This window comes from Gopherus flavomarginatus, chromosome 8 (genome assembly GCF_025201925.1).
Source record: "Gopherus flavomarginatus isolate rGopFla2 chromosome 8, rGopFla2.mat.asm, whole genome shotgun sequence".
Classification (NCBI taxonomy): Eukaryota; Metazoa; Chordata; order Testudines; family Testudinidae; genus Gopherus; species Gopherus flavomarginatus.
The window spans coordinates 114,345,000-114,371,246 of NC_066624.1; the positions used below are offsets into that span (position 1 = coordinate 114,345,000).

The following is a 26,247-nucleotide window of genomic DNA, read 5'->3' on the forward strand; positions in this document are numbered from 1 at the left end:
CATGCACAATCAGTATTTGTCAGCTAGCACTGCACTGATCTGCTCCATACCCAATGAAAACTTACAATAGTTTTCGCTTGCCTTTAATCATCACTGGTCTTGAAAATGTAAATCATTATTTTATTGGGAAAAGGGGGCTTGCCTGTAAGCAGATAATTTCCTCAAAGAATCCCAAAAGCTGTCAACTTATTTTCTTACATTTCCATATGGTGTCTTCATCAAAGGTAATATAAACATTTAATTAGGGCAGCATCCATTTGATAGTTAAGGAAAAACAACGGTAGTTTTAAAAAGACAGTCTAATGTAAAACATCTTGGAAAGTTTAGAGCAAAATGTTTTTGTAAAAAGTGCCATGATTTTTACTCCAATATATTTTTAGGAAATAAGTTACAAAGAAGTATTTTAAAAATACTGAAAAGATGTCAAAGTGCTAATTGACAGGAACTGGGTGGAACTGGCAATTACCTTTTTTAAATACCACATTGGAAAACAGTTTGAGCTCCTGTCAGTAATGTTAATTGTATAGTCAATAAGAGTACTCTGGACTATAGCATCTGATTCGTGGCTAGCTCTGGAATCTCAGGAATATGAACACAAACCAAAAGCAAATCTTTTGCCCAGAGGATTGCACAATTCATAGATTCATAGACTCTAGGACTGGAAGGGACCTCGAGAGGTCATCGAATCCAGTCCCCTGCCCTCATGGCAGGACCAAATACTGTCTAAACCATCCCTGATAGACATTTATCTAACCTACTCTTAAATATCTTCAGAGACAGAGATTCCACAACTTCCCTAGGCAATTTATTCCAGTGTTTAACCACCCTGACAGTTAGGAACTTTTTCCTAATGTCCAACCTAAACTTCCCTTGCTGCAGTTTAAGCCCATTGTTTCTTGTTCTATTCTTAGAGACTAAGGTGAACAAGTTTTCTTCCTCCTCCTGATGACACCCTTTTAGATACCTGAAAACTGCTAGCATGTCCCCTCTCAGTCTTCTCTTTTCCAAACTAAACAAACCCAATTCTTTCAGCCTGCCCTCATAGGTCATGTTCTCAAGACCTTTAATCATTCTTGCTGCTCTTCTCTGGACCCTCTCCAATTTCTCCACATCTTTCTTGAAATATGGTGCCCAGAACTGGACACAATACTCCTGTTGAGGCCTAACCAGAGCAGAGCAGAGTGGAAGAATGACTTCTCATGTCTTGCTCACAACACACCTGTTACTGCATCCCAAAATCACGTTTGCTTTTTTGCAACAGCATCACACTGTTGACTCATATTTAGCTTGTGGTCCACTATGACTCCTAGATCTCTTTCTGCCATACTCCTTCCTAGACAGTCTCTTCCCATTCTGTATGCGTGAAACTGATTTTTCCTTCCTAGGTGGAGCACTTTGCATTTGTCTTCGTTAAACTTCATCCTGTTTACCTCAGACCATTTCTCCAATTTGTCCAGATCATTTTGAATTATGACCCTGTCCTCCAAAGCAGTTGCAATCCCTCCCAGTTTGGGAATACATGGAGACAAGCTGGCCAGTTTGGGAATTAAAGCAACCACACACCAGAAAATGAGAGCAAGAGAAAATCCCGCCCCCTTTTTTTTCCTTGACAGAATGTATATCATTGTGATAAAGAGTGATGTCACTGTAATAAAAGTGTAAAACTGGTTCTTGTGTCACCTTTACCTTTCATATTTCTAATTACATTTCAGTGAGATGCCCAGTTTCTATATGTAGACAATGCATTCTATCACCTCTCATTTTAGACTTCAGAAACAGATAAAGTTACTGCATTTATGCCTAAAAATGCAGCAAACTAAAGTTAGATATGTACTAGTAAATAAAAATAAAGTAAGAAAAATGTATTTACAATAAATTGAAGAAAGGGGAACTTGATAATAATGAATACAAATCAGAAGTTAGGAATTATAGAAAATCAATATGGGAAGCAGAGGGACACAAGGAGAAATCCATAGTCAGTAGAGCTAAGGACAGTAAAAGTATATATTAGGAACAAAAAGAATCCTAATAAGCATATTGGTGCCAATGGTACAATTATCAATAATAATGCACAAAATGCATAAGTGTTGTATATATATTTCTGTTCTCTATTCGGGGAAAAACATTTGATGTAATCATATCATATGATAACACACTTTCCATTCCACTAGTAGCTCAGGAACATGTTAAACAGCAGCTAAAGTTAGACATTTTTAAAATCAGGAAGACCAGATAACTTACACCCAAGAATTTTAAAGGAGCTGGCTGAGGTGCTTGCTGGACCATTAATGTCAATTTTCAATAAGTCCTAGAGCACTGGGAAAGTTCCGGAAGAAAGCTAATGTTGGGTCATTCTGATAACTCTTTTTAAACATTGGCACAATTACAAGCCTGTCTGTCTGACAACCGATAGCAGGCAAAATGATGGCATAGCTGATATAGGACTTGATTAATAAAATATTAAAGTAGGTGAAAATAATTAATGAGAGTCAACATGGCTTTTTGAAAATAGATCCTGTCACAGTAACCTGATTTTTTTTTTTTTAAGATGACATTACAAGTTTGGTTGTTAAAGGGAATAGTGTTGATGTAACATACTTAGACTTCTGGGAGCCATTGACTTGGTACTCCACAATATTTTGATTAAAAAAATTAACATGGCACACAGCCAATTTTAAATCCATTTAATAACTGACAAGTCTCAAAATGTAGTTACAAACACAGAATCCTCGAACAGGTGTGTTTCTAGTGGGATCCCGCAGAGATTTATTGGTTGAATGCTATTTAACATTTTTATTAGCGACCTGGAAGAACACAAAACCAGCACTGAAAGTTTGTAGATGACAAAAATTAGGGGAGTGGTAAATAATGCAGTGGACAGGTCACTGATACAATGCTATCTGGATAACTGGGTAAGCTCAGAGCAAGCAAACAACATGCATTTTAATATGACTAATTGTAAATATATCCATCTAGGAAGAAAGAATGTAGGCCATGCATAGAGGATGGGAGATTCTATCTTGTGAAATAGTGACTCTGATAATCAACTGAACATTTGTTCTCAGTGCAACGCTGTGGCCAAAAAGGCTAATACAATCCTTGGATGTATAAACAGGAGAGAGGTTATCACTCGTGAGGCCCCTGCTGAATATTGTGTCCAGTTCTGGAGTCCACAATTCAATAAGGATGTTGATCAATTGGAAAGGGTTCAGAGGAGCCACAGGAATGATAAAAGAATCAGGAAATATGCTTTATAGTGATGAACTCAATCGAGTGACCTCCGTAAGGCTAACCAAGAGAAGGCAAAGAGGTGACCCAAAGACAGTCTATAAAGTGCTAACGTAGAACGAACAAGGGGCTCATCAACGTAGCACAGAAAGGTCTAACATGACCCAATGGCTGGAAGTTGAAGCTAACTAAACTCAGACTGGAAATGAGACGTACATTTTTAACAGGGAGATTAACCAACCACTTGAACAACTTACCAGGGGTCATGGTGGATTCTCCAACACTGACAATTTTTATAGCAAAATTGGAAGTTCATTTTGGAGCAGTTCTCTGGAGGTCAGACTAGATCACAATAGTTCCTTCTGGCCTTAGAATCCATGACTGAAACAATAGCTGCCTTTTCCAAAGATTCATAGATTCCAAGGCCAGAAGGGCTCATTGTGATCATTTAGTCTGACCTGCTTATTTCCTTTTTAAGAAAGGAGAAAATGGAGCCAGTTGTAGACACTGATCGAAGTAGACAAATGACTGTCTAGTCCATAAAGAATTACTTTTAATATCTTGATGTCATATTTTCAGTAGTAAGTTATAAACTATTAGCTAGATTATACAAGAGAAAAAAATGAATGAATATAGCACAAAAAACAACAAATGTTCTATCCTGACTCAAATACTAAATGCTGTGATGCCTTATACAGTCCAACATATCTGATCTTCCTCATTTCCAGAATGATTGTGGGACATTCAACTAGGCTTTCACACGTGGGGAAATAACGTATCTGTAGTATACAAGAACTTACTGTGTTAGGCTTACTGTATACTTCCAGGAGGACTAAAAAGAAAATATGAACAAATCCAAGATTTGATTTTCCAGTGAAACCCAAAATGTTTCAGGCTTGCTGCAGAGCTATTTATTTCAGCTCTCTCTAACAAGGGAGTATTTTCACAGTTGCCATTGTTTAGGTTTGTTCCAACATCATAAGGTCAGCTCAGCAGATTTGTGCTGACAGGATTTCATTGCATATCCTCCTGAAATTATTAATGTGGTCTCCATATGTTTATTTCATATTGGCATCTTAAAATATTCAACAAATTGAAATTATATCATTATTCAGGTACAGCACCTACGTAGCTTCTATCAATAGCTATGAAACCATGAGGCAAAGAGCGTATTTGTCAGCTATTCCCCCATCATACAATTGCTGTCCAGCTTCCTTCCTTTCCACAGAGTTGGGTCTTTATTAGCACCACAGTCAAGGATCTAGGCAAAAGAGAAAGCTAAAGTTTTGGCCATGCAGACTCTCAATGAATGGGTATTTCCCCCATTCCCTGTCCCCATAAGCATCTCTCAACAAGGTCTAGGAGGGCCTGATTTAAAACCCAGCAAAGTTAATGGGAATTGTTCCATTGACTTCACTTGACTTTGGACCAGATCCCAAGCACCCAGGTGCACTGCCCTACGTCCCCCTCTCTCAAGCCAATGATGCAGTAACCAGGACAATGACCCTGTCTGTCACAAGCCAGATCCTTTCTGGAGCACTGATTCTCTCCTAAAACACTAGGGTTCAACTTAAACAGCCATGAAACACTAAGTCCCAACCCTTTTTCTCCAGTCTTCTGGGCTAAACATGGAAAGGCTATGAGGGGGGTGTGAACTCCAGTTTGCTGCCTGACAGTGCAACACAGCTCTCAGCACTGGTCTGGGCCAGACCCAGCTCAATGCACACATTTAATGCACACGATTAATCACGAGCAGTCAAGACAGAAAATGCCACTGTGTAAGGTACAGTGAAGGTGCTACAATGGCACTAATCTAATAAATGTAGGACCAATCACAATATATACATAAAGATCTAATTTATTTATTGCTTTAGATTTAAACAGTATTAAAGAGCCACCTATTGAAAGAGCAGACAATTAAGTCTTACATCAACGTCAATGATCAACAGCAATTTGAAAAAAAAAAATATGAGGAACAATCTCATCCACCAGCAAACAATGAAGCCAAGTTGAAAAGTAGTACATTACTTTTCATGAAAAAACCTTTCATTCAGTTCAGATTTCCCTCCTCCACACACACAATTGTTAGAAAGCAACAAAGAGTCCTGTGGCACCTTAAAGACCAACAGGACTCTGTTGCTTTTTACAGATCCAGACTAACACGGCTACCTTTCTGATACTTGACAATTTTTAGAGAAAATGAATCAAAAGAACAGTTTCTTTAAACCTGAATAAAAGATTTTGATTCAGTTTTGGCATTTCATCCTCCTTTCTGTTTTTGAAGGACAAGATTGGTGAGGAAGTGGAAAAAAAAAAATGTTCCATCTGAAACTAAAATGAATAGATTCATAGATTCTAGGACCGGAAGGGACCTTGAGAGGTCATCAAGTCCAGTCCTCTGCCCTCATGGCAGGACATGAAAGTTTGTTTTTATTTTTCTGTTGAAATATAGAAAAAGTTTTGAAGGAAAAAAAAAGTGTTGATAAAAATTGTAATTTTCTTTGATAAAAAAACATTCGTCACTGAGAAAATTGACAAAACATCTGACTACCTTTATAACAATTAAACAGTAACCAATTAACTCTGCCATCCAGGAAATCAAAGCATGAAACAGCCCTCTAACACCTCAGTCATAATCTGGAGATATTTTAACTATGGGGGAGAGCAAATCCTAGAGTATTGGGGCCCTTGCAGAGAAAACCCTACCAGCAATCCCCTCTTTTATAATGAAAAAGATCCAGCCGATGGCATTTAATGTTTTAAAAAAAACTGATGGATGTTAATTAAAAAAAGATCTATTCTATCATTGAACAGCACAACACAAACTATACGCAGTTCCCACAACATACTCCAGTATGCACTGTCACTCTGAAGCACAATAGCATACAAATGGCTTAATATATGCACTGGGGCAATGCTAGGGGCACATTACAACAAACAGGAGCACTGAATGGTCAGGGAAAGGACTTCAAACTGCAGAGCTGTAGTTTATAGTTTAGCATACATGCTGGAGGTTTTATCATTTCTAGAACTGCACTCCCTTGAAATCACAACTGAGGCGCACCAACAGCTGAGAAGAGCATGTAAATAAACTGTAAAATATTAAGAATAATATTTAATTTACTAACTTAACCCAAGGAAGATTAAGTTACAGCAAACAGACTACTTTTCAATGAGAGCATGGGGGAGGCAGGATAACACGCTAACTTGTATGCACTGACTTCACACCTTTTATTGATTTGCCTTAGCTTTCCAGTGTCCCCATGTAGACATGGCCATTGGAGTCCCTCAGTATTATGCACCCCCCGCACCCCTCCACACACCCCTGTATATTTGCATTTAAATCACAAGTCTTTACACATTTTTAATTTTCCCAGGGTTTGTATTTCTAGATAATGACATGCTGTGCACAATCACGAATTATGCTGCACTCAAAGCAGCCCTGCTGATCAACTCCTCCCCCTCCCTCCCAGTGCCTCCTGCATACCACAGAACAGCTGTTCTGCCACATGCAGGAGGCATTGGTAGGGAGAAGGGAGGAGTAAGAATGAGGCAGTAGGAGAGGGGTGGAGTGGGGTTGGGGCCGGGGGTGGATTGAGGGCAGGGGTGTGGATTTGGGGCAAAGGGGGTAGATGGGGCCGGGATCTGGGGTGGAGCAGAGGTTGAGGACCCCCGGGGAAAATTAGAAGCCAGCACCTGTGGTGTCTATGGATTTCAATACAAGCTCTGAGATGAGGACTTGCAAAGATCAGGCCCTGTGCTTGCAAACAAGCAATAAAACAAAATAAGAAATTTCCTTGAATTCTGTAAGTCACTGCAGTAAATACAACAGGCCAAATGGTGCACCAACTTATGCTTCAGGCAACTCTGTAGAATTAATGGGGTTTTCCAGGGTTCTAAATCAGCCCAGAATTTAACCTAATAATCAGTATGGTTACAAACCATAACAAGGAGAGTTTTTGAAGTCTTACCTGTTCCAGGTCTTGAAGGCATTGCTGGCTCGCTTAAAGAGATACCCTTCCATAACAATGCCATTGGCTGCATCTACATTGTATTCTAGCTTAGTATCATCACTGGAGAAATCCTGGTGTTTAAAAAAAAGAATTTCAAATGCCACTCAAAACATTTAATTTCAAACTGTGCAGATATTTGGCAATGGCATCATGTTTGCAATACCTATTGATAATTCTGCAACTATTAGGCCCAGACACAACATTAAGTATGTGAATTTTCAGGGAAGGTTTTAAGGCACTAGAGTCAATTTTATTTCATAAAATCTATACCTGTCATAATGGCATTATATAATAAGACATGGGGAGTTTTACCAGCCATATTTACAGATACTTGTGAAAAAGAGCAGCATTCTATAGCTCAATAAACTGCACATCAGCAGTAGGCTAGTGTCAGAAAAGCCAAGAAACTTAAAATCAAACTGAAATATGAAAACTTCTGTAATTTGATTAAAAGCAGTGCATCCAACTGTCTAGATACAAATGAGTGACTGAGTAACAATACTTGAACTAAGAATATATTTTCAGAAAGTGGCAATCAGAAATTGTGGTAACCACCAGGCCTTTACTGGAACCTTACATTTCACAGCAACAACATGCCCAGCACTGTATATTTGTGTTTTGTAAAGAATCCTCCATCCCACAACCCTCTCTCTTATTATCCTTCTGCTTTGATTACATCTGAATTTTAGTGCCTGTTCTGAATTTCACATCTGATATTTTATTAATAGGGTGAGATTTTCAAAGATGTCTAAGGGATATGAACACTATTCCCAATTAAATGAATAGTAAATAAGCATCCAAATACACTAGATGGTTGTGAAATTCATATCCCGAATTGCCCTTTGGAATCAAGACTGAACTCACAATTACGTATCAGAGATTATTCAATAAATGTCTGAGAGGGAAAACAATGAGCAAAGGAGGACAACACCTGGCTAAGAAGTCTGACAGGACTTTTCAACCTTGCCGAAAACACAAAAGAGAATGGAAGCTGAACATCCAGAACACAAAATAAATACTTCACAGGGTCCACCGAACAAAAACATGGGCACGGTTGTCAAAAGATACAGCCAACGGATTTTGGAATAATAAGCACATATTCCAAAATTTCTGCAGTGACACAAAATGCATCTTCATTTGAAAGGGAACACAATGACCGAACCACTCCTTCAAAGTTTTAGCTCCTCTTCTGACCATCAGCCCTTCAGTCTTCCTTCTTTAATATAAGGTAGCTGCTCTTCTTCCAGGAGTTAGTCACCTGTAGACCTGCAGCATCGTTGTGCAGATGTTGATTGACTTTTTGGAAAAGGAAAAAGATAGCTGAGTGTCATCAAACTTTTATTGGCCTCACCACTCTCTAAATGGTCTTGCATGGATAGTGAAGAGGGAGACTACGATAGGTCCTTAGGTGAGGGTTAGGGAAAGGAAGAAAAGCAGTTGTCCATTCTCTCTGCATCCGGTTAAAGAGAAACGATTGAAGCCATTGTATTGCTACACCACCTTCTCCTGACACATCATCTAAACAGGGCAGCTGTGTCAGAAGTCAGAGGAGAGGTTAAGCATAGAACCATGAGATGCAGCCTCCATCCACTGCCATAAGAAGGCTGTCTTAATGCCATTAGTGCTGGTTGTATGCCTGGTGTGGCCAAACCGCAGCTCACGAGCCACATGGAGCACTTTTACAGTTAAAGAGTGGCTCATGGAGCCCCCTGCACTCCCCCCCATTCTCCACCTACCAGACTGAGGGAGGGAGCTTGGGGCTTCCACCCTGGGCAGGGTAGTGGAGCTAGGGGCTTCTTCCCTGCAAGGAGCGGGGAATGCCGTGGCTTGGGTGAAAGCCTGAAGTTGAAGCAGGAGCCATCCCACAGGGATGAGGTCCCAAGCCCCAGTAGGCACTGCGCCGCAGGGCAGGTTGCGTGTGTCCTGAGACTCTTGAACTTCTGAAGATTATTGTATGTGGCTCAGAGGATCGGTAAGTTTGCCCACCTCGCTGTATGCTGTGTCCTTGTCTGGGGCCTGATTGCAAAGCATCCAGCATGGCTGCAGAGACCATACAAAGCTGGAGTTTGGCTGTCACTATTTTCTCAGTGATTTTACTGAAGAATGTGATGCTAGAGACAGGACAATAGAAAGACTGTCTCCATCTGATGTTGGCTTTTTTCAGGACTGAGTCAGCTATTACATTCTTCAGGGAGGTTGACAGATTCACTTCTATGAAGGAGGTGCTGATCTATAAGTAGTATGCATAGTCATTGTTGCTGGTTTTCATATTCCTGGAGGTGCACAGACCTGTTCCTTGGGTGGACAGTTCAAATCTTCCAAGAAATTCTAGATCTTCATTGCACATAATGGGCTGAAGTCTGCTAGGGATTTACATGCGCACAGTGACATCATATACATATATACACTGTGAAATCTTAAACCATGGCCCAAAGGACAAGGAATACTTATTTAGTGCTTGGCTACATGGGCAAACTCAGGAAACAAACTGAATTCACTTTCAAAAGTAGTTTAAACTGCATGAAACCACTGTGTGGTCATGCTTATTCAGAATTAAAGTGACCTGAATTTAGCATTATCTTAATTCACATTGTAAACAAATTGAAAAACTGAGGGCTTCTCTACTAGAACATTTAGTTCACGGCAAGCTGGGATCTAAATTTACCCTACACAGCAGGGCTGTGTAGACAAGCCCTAAGTTTAACCAGCCCTTCATCACATTGAGGTGCAGTTCATTGCTGAGAGTGAGAATGACAAACTTGCACAGAGACTTCAGGGAGAGCAAGGTGGTCAGACCATACTAATTTTTAGCAGTAGCTAAATTAATGGGGGACCTCCATTTAACTCTCTGATTTGAGGTTTGCTCCAGAGGGGCTCATCTACCAACACTTTCTGTATTGCTTTTAACAGTATCATATGAGAGTGTGGTTACAGCAGTACAGCCTCCTAGTATGGAGACATTTATACCGGTATAAAGATGCTTGTTGAAGCATAGCTTATTCATGGAAAAATGTGGAAAAATAAGCTATCCTTCTATAAGGCATCTTTATACTGGTACACCTGTGGCCACACTAGGGGTTGTACTGATTTAGCTATTTTGGTGCTGGGGGAGGGGGGAGAAAATCTCACCCCTAACTGAAATAGCTGAATGCACACAAACTGTGTTGCGACCAGGCCTAGGGTAGAAGGAAAAAAGGAGGCAGCAAAGACAGCATAATTTCATCCCACTGACGAGCCTCATACCATACTAACATGATTCTAAAAGGACCCCAGAGGGAACATTGTTCTGCCCCTGCGATTGGAAGAAAGTGTGATGACCTAACAGAAGATGAGCCAAGCAGGGCAATGGGATGGTTACAACTGTTAACATAGTCCTTTTATGAATGGATGCGGGCAATGAAGACAACAGGTGCCTGGGCACAGGACAGTATATTATTAAATAAAACGGCCAAAGAGCTTACACACAGAATATTCTCAGCTATTCCCAATTTATTTTAATAGGTAACTATAACATAATCAGAACATTGGCTAATAATTCAGAATCTGATAATAGGCACTCACTATAAAAGTAAAAACTGTTTGAATTTTAGCAGTGACCAGCTATTGTTTGGGCTTATATATTAAAAACACAAAACCAAAGCAGTTTATAACCCAATGCTCATAAAACCCAGAAATCAGACATGCATACTCTTCTTTGTTCCTCAACACTTCATAACCCTTAATACTTTGATACCTGGTCTCAAATTCAGAAGCTGCTAAATATTACAAAAATTTGATATAAAAATGCACACTCCGTATAAATATTACAGTACCATTTCGGTATAACTTAAGGATGCGTATATTACATACAAACATTTTAAAAGAGAAGTGTTTTACAAAGTATTTTCAGGGTTTCTTTTTCCACACACTGTCCCCTTTTCAAAAGAGCTAAAATTTGCTGAGTTAATTACATTTTGTAAGAAAAATGTTTAGTTAATAAATGTTTTCATTTCTCTCAAACTTACCAACTCCCAAACATAATGAAACCTGCTGAAGATTTGCATCTTACTGTCCTTAATGATTTCTGTGATTTCTTGTCTGAAGAAAAAAGGTATCTTTCCTGGATTCTTTCTACCCAACCAAGAGTGCCATGCAGTCATCACATTCTCCTATAGATTCGCAAAATTGTTTCTGACATAGCAATTGTCTTGTAAAAAGAAACGTGAGCCATTAGTTTCTTTCTTTGTAGCCTTGCGTGAATGTAAACGATCCAAGTGCTCTCTCATTATGCAGCTCCTGCTTCAATTCAAGTTGACTGAAACCATGACTTTCTCTTAAGGTATGGACAACAATGCTGATCTTAGCTCAACTGACTTGCAACCTTACATGGTACATTAAGACTTGAAAGAAGGTACAGTTTCATACTTCCCTAAATACATGCAGCACACAACTGACTACGTATTTTTAATGTTTGTACTTCACATCAGGTCATTTACATATGAGTCAAAACTCAAACTGCAAGAGAGACAAAACCCATTAAAGGCCTCCAACTGCTCTACCCATGGTATTTCAGAGGTGGAGTTTTGGAGTGTGTTGGGTGGTGGTGGTGGTTGTGGTGAGATGAATTTTCTATAACAGCAACAGAATAGTTGTTGAAAAAAACTGGCAAGCAGTATTTTCTTTAGCGTCTTTGTATTTCGTAATATAAACAAGAGGGGCAAAGCAGTCATATTACTGTAAGGTATTTTTATCCTGGCATATGGAAAAAAGTTTCATGAATCACAAAAATAATCAGAGGGGAAAAAATATTTCCAGCTCTTTCCAGAGAACTCTATAGGAAATATACCCAAGTCATTTCACATGATTTAGAATTTTATATTCCTTAAGCATAAACATATTTGCTAAAGATAACTTACTTGCAAAAAATTTTTATTTAAACAGAAAGTATGTTTCAGCTAGCCAGCACAGAAAAACTGAAGTGCTACAACAGATTTCTAATTCAAAACTATATTTTCTATTTTGGTATTCATTCATCTCTCAAGATTTGCCAGTTACTGGGGAAGGGGCATGTAGAGGAAGTGAGGCAAACAAACAACTGAAAAGTATAGTATGCTTGTCTACTTTTCCATATCTTTGAAAGACACGAATCCCTTTAGTAAAGTTACCCCAAGGCAACTTTCACATGTGCAACCAACACTAATTTAGTAAGTCATATGCACAGTTGCTGACTCCATTGGTGCTCTGGGATCAGGCACCCACAGAAAAAAAATGTTGAGTGCTCAACATCACCAGCATCAGTTGTTTGGCAGCTGGGAGCAGCACTTGAGGGAGTGCAGAGAAAAACGAGCAGCAGGGGTTTCGGGGGAGGGTTTGGAGCAGAGGTGGGAAGAGGAGGAGCGAGAAGGGGTGGAGTGATGGCAGAGCAGAGGTTGGAAGAGGCTGCGCAAGGGCAAGTCTCAGTGGAAGGGGCAGAGCACCCCAGGGAAAAATAAAAAAGTCAGCGCCTATGCAACATCCCAGTACCTCTTTCTAAACTTGACAGTGTTACATAATAGCCATAATTTCTCAAAAATTCTTGAAAAACATCACCAATATTTTAGACATACTGGATTTGTTTCAAAATTTGCTATGGGACATGTATTTTTTCCACTTTTATGATAAGAATTTTCTTGCGGCTATTGCATATAATCTTATTCTTCAGCAACTGCAGTTCTAGATCCTTCCAATAGCCAAAATTAGTGACTGGTTATAAGATCTTCATTCAAGTCTATAGAAAGGATGGTTAAACTCATTTTGCTGGATTCTGAAGGCACTAAATGTTCAAACGTTGGTTTGTATTTTGCTTAAGTGAAACTGCGAAAAAAGGAGCAGAGAAAAAAATCCAATAAAAAATAGGGTGGAAAATGGGGCAGGCTGAATGAACATTAAATACAGAAAGTGTGACAAAAGCAGAGATGAAGGAAGAGAAAATCTTAATGAAAAATACAGCATACCCAGTATTTAGGATATCCATTGTGCAAACCCAGCATTTGAGAGGGGAAACTTCTATTCCCCCTCACACAGTGCCAACATCACAGTAAGATATCTTTGGTTTTGAAACTGAATCACCATCAGAAAAAAACCTAACAAACTTGAGATATTTTAGCAAAACCCAAAATAGTTTCAGAAGTTAGCAGAAGCTGGGACAACACAAGGTCATCTCATCCCTATGTTAGTGCCAGGAAGTAACTCTTATTTTTCCAACAGTAGTTCTGTTTTAGGTGGTTGAGAGGGATCATTTTCCCTTTAGGAGCAAAGGGCCAAAACGTGCACGTCAACAGTAGTGAAGGAATCCACTCTTGATTCATAGACATGGCAGCATCTGGCTCCTCATCTTGGCTGGAGGAGACTGCTATGATAGTTTTCTCATCCATCCCCCCTCACTCCATCTCCCTCCTGAGCATTATTCTAGGCGTTTACTTTTTACATGAAAGAATAGTGTTTGAACACAATGAAAAACACTTTGAATCCAGTAAAAACATATGTTACCATATTATTGCTGTGTTGACAGCATCATACAAACTATGTTACAAAACAAAAAGTTATTATGGCCTTGAGAGAAAGGGATTAACTTAGTGAGTCCAAAGTTACTTAATAACTCAACAAGTTGTTGCTGCTGCAACATCTGGCTGCATCAGACTTCTACGAAAACAAGAGCTCTGGCAGTCTCGCATTAGACTGACAATACTATTCACTGAAGGCTGCCTATTCCCTTTTGACAGCTAAAATACTTGTTTTTCCATCTGTACATTTATAGCAAAGAGCGTCCTAGAACATACCTGATATAGCCATCTTATTCCACCAATCACCATGTACCCAAGCATATATGAGAGAAGTTCATTTCCTGTGTTTTTAAACGTATGGATTGCTTCCAGCATCCTTGTCAGGTTCATGCATATACTGCAGACATAAATTAAACCATAACAAATGGAGATCTTACCTAAAGAAAAATCAGACTACCCAGCACATCTAACCCAGCCCCATCACTTTTACATCAACCTCTCAGGAAAAGCCAAAATTAAAAAATACACCTTTCAACAAGAACAAACCAAGTCTTTGTCGAACCAGTTGAGAAATGAGTTATGATTATTATATACACAAAAACAGTCTTGTCCCTGAAGAGCTTGCCATCTACCCAAAAAACGGTAACTGACCTTCTGTAACTGTTTTCTTTGAGATATGGTGCTCTTGTCCAGTCCACGTTAGATGTGTGCACACCGTGTGCACTACTGTCAGAGATTTTTCCCTCAGTGACAGAGGGGTAAGAGGGTGGGTTGGGGAATGGACATGAGCAATACATATCTAAGAACAGTTACAAAAGATTAGTAACCATTTTTATTTCGAGTGCTTGCTCATGTCCATTCCATATTAGGCGACTCACAAGCAGTACTCAAGAAAGTGGGCTCTGAGTTCATGGACATGCATAGTTCAACACTACTCTCCCAAACCTGGCGTCATCTTGAGCCTGCTGGGTGATGGCGCAGCGGGATGAGAAAGTACGCACTGATGACCAGATTGCTGCAGACATCTTGTATTGGAACGTGGTCCAGAAAGACTGCTGAAGAGGCCTCAGCTCTTGTGAAATGAGCAGTCAAGATGGCAGGCGGTGGAACAGTCACCTGCTCACAGCATGACCAAATGCAGGAGATTATCCAGGATGAGATTCTCTTGGTGAAACTGGTTGTCCTTTCATCCTGTCTACTATTGCCACAGTCGCATGGATCTGGGAAAACAGTTTAGCCCTCTCGATGCAGAAGGCAAGGGCATGACTAACATTCCATGAGTGAAGTCACCACTCTTCTGAATTCTTGTGCAGCTTTGGGAAGATGACTGGCAGGAAAATGGCTTGGTTGCTATTGAACTGCGAGACCATCTTTGGCAGGAAGGCCATATGGGGGGCACAGTTGAACATTGTCCTTTGGAAGATGAATCTCACGACTTCTGGGTGAAAGGACCACTCATGGTGAAGGGAAAAAGATATGCTGAGATTATCTGTCAGGGCACTCCTGCCTCCTGGAAGGTGGGAAGCCTTGAGATGGAGTGCTTCATGCAGAAGCCCCATAGAAGGATGGCCTCCTGACTCAAGGCAGAGAAGTGTGCCCTCCCTGCTTGTTGAAGAATATGGCTGAGGGTTTGTCCACCAGCACTCGTACTACATTGCCTGTGATTTGAGGAAGAAACTCTTGGCAAGCTAAGCAGACTGCTCTGAGCTCTCTGATGTTTATATGCTAGAAGAGTTTTTCCTGGGACCACAGACCCTGTGTCCTGAGGTAATCAAGTGTGCTCTCCAACCTAGGTATGAAGAATCTGACACTATTGTCAGTGACAGCTGGGGGGCAACAAAGGGGACACCTACTATCGCCAAACGAGGGCTCTTCCACCAGTCAAGGGAGGTGAGGACCAGGGCTGGAACAATGAGCACCGAGTCCAAGCAGCATCTGTTTGGTGAGTACACTGAAGCTAACCACACTTACAGGCTCTGAGGCCCAGCCTTGTGTGCTGTACCACAAGTGCACGTGATCATGTGTCCCGGGAGCATGAGGCAAATGCAGGCTGTTGTGATTGGATGGGCCACAACCTTGGATATCAGGTCCAACATTGTCTGAAATTGAGGCTCTGTCCTGGTCAAGTCCAACACTGCCCCAATGAACACTATTCTCTGTACTGGAGTGACTTTTCTTCCTTTATCAACAGGCTCCGTACGCGGAAGGTGGCTTGGCCCAGGCTGAGGCTGTTCTTTACTTGGCCTTTGATGAGCCAGTCTGAGAAAGACCACTACCACTGCCATACATTTCGTAAAAACCCACGGGCCATGGACAGGTCAAAAGAGAAAGCAGTGAATTGATAGTGGAGTCTGGTTTACTATAACCTTGAGGAATGTTCTGTGGCCACAGAAGATGGAAATGGAAAAGTAAGCATCCTTCAAGTCAAGGGCTGTGTACCAGTCCCCTGGATCCAAGGATGGGATGATGGAGGCTAGGGAGACAATGTGGAACGTCAGTTTCTTGAGATAATTGACTTGAGGTAACGCAGGTTCAGGATGGGAGCAAGGACCCCTTTGCTCTTTGGGATTAAAGACATTTTGGGAGTAAAACTCTTTCCCGCACAATTTTTGAGGTACCTCTTCCACAGTCCTCACCCGTAAGGCTAGGAGTTGTTTGTGATAAGGGTCCCTGAAGAGGAACAGGGATGGGCAGTGGAAGGAAGAGGTGGATGAAAACCAAAGGGTATAACCACCCACCACTGTATTTAGCACCCAGTGGTCTGATGTGATGTGGGACCACACCAAGCTGAAGTGGGAAAGTTGGTCCAAAAACAAAAGGAGGCAGGATCCAAAGCAGGAACTGGCGTAGTGCCCTCGGGTTCACCTCCAAAAGGCCTGCTTGGGCCTGCCCAGAGTACCTATGCGACCCCTGCACTGGAGGTGGAGGTAGATGGAAGCAGTTGATGGTGCTTGTATCCGCTGCTGCTTCTTTTGAGCAAGTCATGTCTTGGTGGCAGAGCCCAAAAAATGGGCTGGCTACTGAGGCCTGAAATGTTTCCTCGAAGGGACTGGAGCACAGAAGCCCAGGGACCTGAGGGTAGCCCTTGAGTCCTTCAGGTCTTGGAGCTTTGTGTCTGTTTGCTCCAAAAACAATGAGCCTTCAAAAGGGAGGTCCTGAATCAACTGCTGGACCTCCTGAGGTAGCCCTAAAGACTCCAGGCAAGAACACTGCCTCATAGCCACTGGCCTGGCCACCGTGTCAGATGCGTCCAGGGCTGCCTGGAGAGGCTCTGGCCACCCTCTTTCCCTCTTTGAGGACAGAGGATTCCTGCCTTGAGTCCTGAGGCACGGAGTCTTTACATTTGGATGGAGTCCCACAAGTTGTAATTTTGCATCTCCCCGGCAGGGCTTCTTGGATCGAGATGCATAGCTGTAGTCCACCTGGCAAATAAATGTTTCTCCCAGACAGACTGAGTTTTTGTGTCCTTCTGCTTGGGGGTAGCACTTGCTTGGTCCTGTCTAGTCCTCTCATTGGCCGCCAATAAATTAGGAACCCAGGAGGTGGGTGAAAGTATAGGTACTTACACCCTTTGGCTGGAATGCAGTATTTCTTCTCTGCGCTCTTTGAAGTGGGAGGGAGAGAAGACGGGGTCTGCCACAGGGCTCCGACTGGACCCATTACAGCTTTATTAATGGATAGGGCCCTCTTATATGGCGCTGCTGCAGCCAGAACGTCAATGAAGCTGTGAGATGATTCCTTAAACTCCTCGAACTCCAGCCCCAGGATAGCTGCTATGCTCTTTAGAAGCTCCTGATAGATATAAAGTCATCTTTCAGCAGAGATGAGAGGAGGGAGAAGAGGCCTGTACCAGGGGGTGGGGAGATTACTTCCTCTTCTTCAGCCTCAACTACCTCAATGGGGCCCATGTCCCGTGTTAGTACTGGGTTCAGTGCTGAATGGAGTGGTGCAGGAGCCCTCCTCCCAGAAGCAACCGAGTCGAACTGGTGAGGAGACAGACCTAGTACCAGAGAAAACCCTCTGTCCACCTGGCCAGGTACCAGCAAGGAGAACCTCACCAGGGTCCAGTGGCACATAAGATGGGTACCAGTGGCAGTTCTCAGGATGGGTGTAGGGCTCCACCTTGGACTCTGGTGAGGAGGAGTCCTGAGGTGACCACAGAGGAGCGGTAACCCTCACTTCCACCAATCAGTGCTGAGGGTCTGGCAACCAGTGCTGGACTGGGGATGACCTCATGGAAGAAAGGAGGGTAAGTTTGCCCCTGGAAGGTATCAAAAGGTCCTGGTGCCGGGAAGGAGCTCGGAGCACCATGCTCTCTCCTGCTCATGCTCATCAGAGCTGGTGGTTGTACCATTGGAGTTGGTGGTAACAGGAGCAACAAGTCCTTGGTTGCTGCAAAGGCCTCCGGGGTTGAAGGCACCATGATTCCACTGGTGCCACAACGACTTCTTGGCATCAGCAAGAGGCCCCGCAGCAGATAACATTCTGGGGGGAGTCAATGGTGCCACCACCAGACCGGGGGCAGAGGGGAGGAGGAAGGGGTGGAGTGCTCCAGCATGGGTTGCACTCTACCACCTTCCCCTTGCTTGCCTTTCTTTGGCACCAGCAAGCACTCTCTCTTTAATCATTGCTTTTTGTGTTTCTTCCTCAGCACCAGAGACGAAGAATGGTACCAGGATACGTGTGGTGCCGGAGGAGTGCTTTGTACCGAGGCCCAAGTAGCTTGGCTCCAAAGCCAGTCTAAGAGCAGCTTCTATTAGGATAGACCTCGATCTAGCTTCTTTGGTCTTTCTTCGTACAAGGCTTAAATTCCCAACAAATTTGACAGTGCTCTTGTACGTGAGCCACTCCCAGACACTTCAGACAACTGGAACGTGCGTCGCTCACAGCCCATAGGCATGTCATAAGAGAGGTTCTAACTATCTACGCTAGTGTTATTTACAATATTCATGCTACAACTAGACTAAGATTAATAAACTAGGATACAGAAGAAACCACTGAAAGACTCCTTGCCGAAGCAAGAGGGGTTGTTCCAGTAACCATCACAGATGGTAAGAAGGAACGGAGAGGGAGTGCGGTCCGTGGGGCCCCTTATACTAGTGCTTTAGCATGCAGCACCAGAGGGTGCTAGAGCCGGCCCAACGGATAGCACTGAGAGAAAAATCTCCAGCAATGGTGCAAATGGCACGCACGCAACGTGAATGGCTATGAGCAAGTACTCAAAGAAGAATATTCAGACACACTGGAAGACCTAGATAAGGTGTCAAGTTAAAACTTGGAATTATATGTACAAACACTCACACACACACACTTTTTATTGAAGGTTAGTCTTTGTGGGAATATGTGAATCTTTAGGAGGGATGTGAAGACTGGTGGGAGGAGGGGAGTGCTTGGCTTGCCAAGACTGAGGCTCACATGCTTATGGGGCAGCATGGAAGATGGTTGGATGATGGGAATGAGAAAAAAAGAAATGGGACAGCAAGAGGCTGGCATTCTAGACCAAGTGACAGGGAAATGAGATGACATAAGAAACAAGATCTAGGCTTTAGGCCAGCTGAGAGCTGTGAAGGCCCTGCGAGGCAAGAAGCTTAAACCTGGTACATAGGCAAGTGGAAGGATCTGAAGAGGAGAGAGACAAGGAAGCAATTTTAGAAGCTGTTGTTCAAGGTAAGGGCTTTCCACCAAAAACAAACAGTTTTCCTTCAAGCCCCAGAATTATGAATTTAGGCACTATCATCGTAGCACATGAGGTGATCTTGACGTGTGAGCTGAAGAGCATATGTTCTAAACCCTAGAGCCTTTTAGAGCAAAAACAACAGCATGAATGGCATCTGTAAATGCACTGGGAGTCTGTGTAAATGGTGTAACATTGAGAAAACAATTACAGATGACTTGATGAATTAAATTATTTTCATATAGTTTGCTAACCTAACTCAAGTGCAATAGTTGAACAGCAACAAGTAGTAAGATCCAATAAGTGTTTTTGAAGTTCTACCTGATCAGGTTTTCATAAGTACTGCATTTCTTTATAAAAGCTCCATAGTAACCACTCAGCTTATTAGAAATCATTTACCTGCAATGCAGCCTTATGCAGCATTTAAGGAAAAAAACAGAACAAGTAAGGACAATGGGCCTACAGCAATTATTATAGCTCATGGTAACAAGTCATGTAACTTACTCCTTCAGTGGTCAATTGATAGTATGTACCAAGAGAGGTCTTAATCTTGTGCCAGGTGCTGCTGTTCTCAAAGAGCCTATTACTTTCCAGCTATAGCTTTTCCCCAAATAGAACTTCCATCCTATTCCCAACTTCATTTTGCTGCTTATTAAATTCTAGTATTACAATAGCAAAATGAATATTGACCCAGATCTTTATAACTATCCACGCCACTGAAGATGTTTTGTTCCATTTGAAACAGCTGCAATTTTCCCAACATGCAATAGCACCAGTTAATACATATTCAAATTTTCCACTAACTTTGTTAGCTTTTAGCTTTCACATTCATATACATTTTAATAAGAAATACAAGCCAATCTTCCCCATAGATTTTCTTTAACTGTTTGTCTACAAGATGGCAGATACTCTCAACTTCAAAACACTATCATATTTGGCCCCAATTCAGGAAGAAAGTAAACAGAACATACATCTACAAGGCCTATCGAGAATGCCCTTTCTGTAGCTATATACTAAACAACAATTACAGGAAACAAAAAGTTAACTTTATGGCAATGAAGACTCCAAGGTACCATATTCAGAGCCAGATTTCTCAGCATTTGAATATACTCATTCAGTAGAACAATGAAATTGGTATTTTAGCTAGCGCACAAATATTGTGACCTTGTTTGGTAACACAATCCAATGTCTGCAAACCACCTCTCCATTTAATTAACTGTAATTCTATTTCACTGCACTGCAAGGATACTTTCTGGCAGTTCTAATGCAGTGATGCTCTGTTGCTGAGACATACCAAGCAGATGTATAAAATGTGCGTAGTTTATCTCTATTTTACATTCCTTTAAGTACCTTTTGTTGAATAGTTGAGTGCTTTTGCTCCATCTCTCTCCTCTCCTTTGCAGCGTCTAAACCCAACCGATCCAGCTGTAAAAAGAAAAATAAATTTGGCTCTTTAGACTTTGTAATGCATATTAGAAAAAATACATGATGTCTAGACATTGCATGACTTGTCTTATACACAGGAAAGTCACTTCCTTGATCAGAGAGCTTTACCTTTACTATCAACTAAAGTCCTGCTCAAAACATTTTACTACCATTCTGAATTAACAGGACAAGTTTTCCCGATACAAAACCTCTCTGATAGGTGTACATTTCCTTTAGGGTCTAAGAAAAACGTTTCCAAGAATAGTATGGTGCTAGGGATATGCGACTGGTACACTGCATTGATGACATGTTCAGCCTCTGAAGAAAGGAATGACTCATGCTTTAGCTGCTCTTGCTGGCTGACTGGTCCGTTCAGCAGCAGTAGCATTAGCAGAGAATGCCAGACGGAAGGGGAGGTTGGTGACTTTCCCCTCTAAAAAGATGACAGCCCCACCTGGGCTTTTTTAAAATCAAGAGCTCCCACGTGCTCCCTGAAACAGCATTAAATGGAGCAAGGTTCTATTGCTATTCAGCTTGTTTGCCACTTCCAAGATGTTGTAAAAATAGCGATTATTGCAGAAAATGTGGACACAGGAGATATTTCTAAAAAAAATAAACATTCAAATGTATTGAGAACATTCAAATATCACTGTGTAAAGCCCGTCTTGTAATAAAATATCAGTAAAACTATGATAATAGCGTGACTGACGTCAGTGCTTTTACCCAGAATTACTTGTGAGAGATCTATGAATATATGATTGGTTAAAAAGTCTGATGAGGTGGAGATGGAAGCTCGTTGACAGATCCTTTGGTACAATACAGTGTGTGGTATAATATTTTGTATACTCTTGTAGACTGACTTTTTCAACATCCTATAAAAATTAATGTACAGTATTTTGGTCCTTTTACCCCAAACCAAAATATTATACTTCCCTCAGCCCCAATCGTTGTTACAAGATCACTGAATATTAATGCAAATAAAGAAGTTACAGTTTGAGGACTAAGAGTTGGCACTAAACAGAGTGACAACCAGCAATTTTGCACATGACATAGCCTTTGCCCTACCTCAGCAAAGCTGTATGTATCAGAGCACAACTGCATTTCTCCACCACAAGTCAGTCATGGAGAAGGGCACAGTACCTAACCAACAGAATCCCTAGCAGAGCAAGTCAGTGCATAAACTAACAACTGTGGGTAAGGATATCTGCCCTGCCCGGCTCCTTTCTACCATTACCGCAGTGCAAAAGGAATGGCGACTGGCCACATCTCTTGGTTTGAGAAGAGAGGCTCTGCAGTTGGCTCCTATGCCCCCAGCGGGTGTCCACAGCATGCTTTATTCCAGCTATCCTTGGGGTTCCATTACTACCTGGCCATGTTTAGAACAGGCCTTTGGCTGCTCTAAACTTCATAGGGCCAGGGCTGGCATAAAACTGGCCTCAGAATCTGGATGCCGCACCTGGCTTCTTGGCAGTACTCCCCCCCACTGCTGCACATGGTGGAAGATGCTGCAGTACTAAATCCAGGTATCATTCTAAATGTCTTGCTCTGCTAGACATGAGTATCTCATTGGATTGTATGTGCTATCGTCATATGCGAAGTTGTGAAGTTTGGCTATGTGTGTGTGTGACGATATGGGGGGTTTTTCTTGGGGTTTTCTGTCTTTTCCAGGGTTTGCATGCACAGGGGGTGGGACTCAATGTCCCCGGGTGTTTCTGGTTTAACGAGGTGAAGGGAGAGGGAGTTTGTTGTTACAGAGGACCAGAGAGGGACTCGGGACCCCAGCCCAGGAGACAACCGGTTCTGGCCAGTGGGAGGACAATGGGCTGCAGAGAGAGGACACCGTGACCTGACCAGCTGGTTCCACCCAGAGGAGAGCTGCGAGGAGAGGGGACTCAGGCTTTCCTGTTTACGATCCTGTTTACGTGGAGAGAAGACAATGGACAGAGGCGGGGCTTGAGGCCGGGGATATCAGAGGCCCAGCTGGGAAGCAGGGAGGCTGGGGGCTGGCGAGGGGAAGCAGGCAGAGCCCACCTGGATGCAGGGAGACTGGGATGTGCTGTTATTTTGAGAGGCCAGGCCTGAGGCCCTGAGAGTTTCCTGTGCTGTGTTCAACTCTCAATAAACCCTCCTGTTTTATGCTGGCTGAGAGTCACTCCGGTCTAGAGAACAGGGTTCCATCAGCCCCTTCGGGGTGAAGAGGCCCAGGGAGTCCAGAGCGCATGGACTCCCGGAGGGGGCCCATGGCAGAGACAGACGTGCTAAGGCTCAGAGAGGTGCAGCTCCAGGAGGTGGAGGGGCCTGACCCTGAGAGAGAGTGGACCCCTGAGAAGGGCTGTCTCACTAAAAGGGGCACCCCCCACGGACCGCACAGGGCCAAGAGTGGGCACAATCTGGCAGTCCGTGACAGTGTGTTACTGAAACACGTTCTGAGGCTGAACACACCCACAAGCAGCCTTTCAGGTCCAACAGTTAAAAGGCCAAACAATGTTAATGGCTTATTGAGGAAGTGCACACAAGCACAAGGACTACCCCAGGAACTGTGTACAATAGAAGAAAGATGTGGAGAAATTGGAGAGGGTCCAGAGAAGAGCAATAAGAATGATTAAAGGTCTTAAGAACATGACCTATGAAGGAAGGCTGAAAGAATTGGGTTTATTTAGTTTGGAAAAGGGAAGACTGAGAGGGGACATGATAGCAGTCTTCAGGTATCTGAAAGGGTGTCATCAGGAGGAGGGAGAAAACTTGTTCACCTTAGCCTCCAATGATAGAACAAGAAGCAATGGGCTTAAACTGCAGCAAGGGAGATTTAGGTTGGACATTAGGAAAAAGTTCCTAACTGTCAGGGTAGTTAAATACTGGAATAAATTGCCTAGGGAGGTTGTGGAATCTCCATCTCTGAAGATATTTAAGAGTAGGTTAGATAAATGTCTATCAGGGATGGTCTAGACAGTATTTGGTCCTGCCATGAGGGCAGGGGACTGGACTCGATGACCTCTCGAGGTCCCTTCCAGTCCTAGAGTCTATGAATCTATGAAGCGCCTCAGAGATAGCACTACACAATGGGAACCGTCTGACCCAGGGCACAGCAAAAGAGCTTTCCAGCGAGTGGGAAGAAGACATAAAATGGGGAGAAATTACATCATGATGGTACCTTACTCTCCCTACACCACCACCTGAGGAATAAAGACTGAATGGGGGAGGGAGGGGGAAGCGATGGTCCCAGGCTAAGGGATTGCTAGCCTGTGTATGAAAACCTGGGAAACCCAAGCTGAAAAGCCAAGGCAGCTTGTGCATTAAGAGTCTGCCAGTCTCTATCACTCGGAGTGAGAATTTGCTAATTCACATCCTACCTATCTAGTATGTTAAGTTCAGTTTGCGGTTTTATTTATTAGGCAATCTGCTTTTATCTCTTTGCTATCACTTATAATCACTTAAAATCGATCCTTTTGTAGTTAAAATTATTTTACATTTTAATCCAAATCAGTGTGCGTTTGACTAAGGTGCCCGGTGAAAATCTCAACTTGGAAAGGAGAAAGAGTGGTGGACCAGGTGTTAAACCCATATACTGGCCAGATTTGACCATGGCAGGACATACTGCTCTGGGGTCCTAAGCTGGGAGCTGGTGGTTACAGAGCATGTATGTAACTGCAGCTGGGTGTGCCCTACCTGTGTGAATGCTGGTGAAAGTGCAAGCTTGGAGGGCTTTGCAACTTGTCACAACAGCACAGTGTGAGGGGGAGTCCAGGCTGCTGGATCAGAGGGCTCAGTGGTACCCCTGTCCAGATGGCACTCTAGGGGGAACCAATCACTGGCGACTAAGGGGGGATATGATAGAAGGCAATAAAATCATGAGTGGCATAGAGAAAGTAAATAAGGAAGTGTTATTTACTCCTTTTCATAATACAAGAACAAGGGGCCACAAAATGAAATTAATAGGTAGCAGCTTTAAAACAAACAAGAAAATATTTTTTCATGCAATGCACTGTCAACCTCTGGAACTCCTTCCCAGAGGGTGTTATGAAAGCCAATACTATAATGGGGTTCAAAAGAGAGCTAGATAGATTCTTGGAAGATAGGTCCATCAATGGCTATTAGCCAGGATGGGCAGGAATGGTGTCCCTAGCCTCTGTTTGCCAGAAGCTGGGATTGGGTGACAGGACACAGATCACTTGATGATAACCTGTCTGTTCATTCCCTTTGGGGCACCTGCCATTGGCCACTGTCAGAGAACAGGATACTGCGCTTGATGGACCTTTGGTCTGACCTAGTATGGCCATTCTTATTTGTTCAAAAAAAGGACAAAATCATTTTCTAAGTTGATTTTTTGCAGCTGAATCCTTTCACATCACTGCCTGAGCGTGCAAAGACCTTATGCTCAACTCAAGAGCATTTCTGTTTGGCTAGAACATGACATCTGAAGAGAGCCGGCTCTAGGAATTTCGCTGCCCCAAGCATGGCGGCACGACGCAGGGGGCGCTCTGTCGCTCGCCGGTCCCATGGCCCCAGTGGACTTCCTGCAGGCGCGTCCGTGGGAAGTCCACCGGAGCCACGGGACTATCCGCAGCCACGCCTGCAGCAGGTCCACCGGAGCCACCTGCCACCCTCCCAGCAACCGGCAGAGCGCCCCCTGTGGCGTGCCACCCTAAGCACGTGCTTGGCTCACTGTGGCCTGAAGCCGGCCCTGCATCTGAATACCATATCTGATCCATTTCAAAATTTCAGGGAGTGTTCAGGCCTCAAATGGTACAGCCCTATTGATTGGGGGAGGGGGGCGGAATTCAGAAAACCAAAAGCGGGGGCACAATGAGCCTCTGCCACCTGATTAGCAAAGTCACAGCTCTAAGCACCTCTGAAATGGTCTATAGCTCCAACTAGTAAATGACACCCATTCACATCTTCCAGCATAAATTCTATTGGGAGGATGAGCAGGGATAGTGTTAACATATTGAAACCCTGAATGACTTACATCCCGAGAGAGAGAAGAAATAGCTGCTCTCCCTGCTGGGAGCCGTGGAACAGATGTCAGTTAGCAGAGGCAGCGAGAGGGATAGGAGAGAGAAGAAGGCTTCATTCTTTCCTTCCTCCTAGCCTCCTGCCAGCTCCCTCCCCCTCCCCAGGAGTGGGGGGGCAGGGGGTGGGGCTGTACTTTGAGGAAGGAAAAGATAGACAGACAGAGACCCCTGACATGATAATGGAGATGCAGAGGAAATGGGAAGCAGAGTCCCTGGAATGCAAAGGAAAGGAGTAAGGGGGTAGGCATGGTGGGCACTCAGGAACGGAGGAAGAGGAATAGGGGATTCCCCCTCACCAGGAGTTCTGGGTATTAGGGGACCATGGTATGGGGCAGGAGGGAAGGGGCACACACAGCCAGTAGCATAGGGAAGAA

General features: G+C 43.0%; 2 protein-coding genes across 5 annotated transcripts in view; both read right to left on the reverse strand.

The window, feature by feature from the left end:
- ACAP2 (ArfGAP with coiled-coil, ankyrin repeat and PH domains 2) overlaps positions 1-26,247 on the reverse strand; it is a 138,735-nt gene that overhangs the window by 59,292 nt on the left and 53,196 nt on the right. For all 4 annotated transcript variants that reach the window (XM_050963911.1, XM_050963909.1, XM_050963908.1 and 1 more), the window contains 2 exons: positions 20,787-20,861; positions 7,200-7,312 (listed from right to left, as the gene is read on the reverse strand). In XM_050963911.1, coding sequence (XP_050819868.1) covers positions 7,200-7,312; positions 20,787-20,861 — 188 coding nt within the window. The remainder of the gene's footprint in view (positions 1-7,199; positions 7,313-20,786; positions 20,862-26,247) is intronic.
- LOC127056297 (uncharacterized) overlaps positions 1-26,247 on the reverse strand; it is a 100,722-nt gene that overhangs the window by 38,352 nt on the left and 36,123 nt on the right. The window lies entirely within an intron of this gene.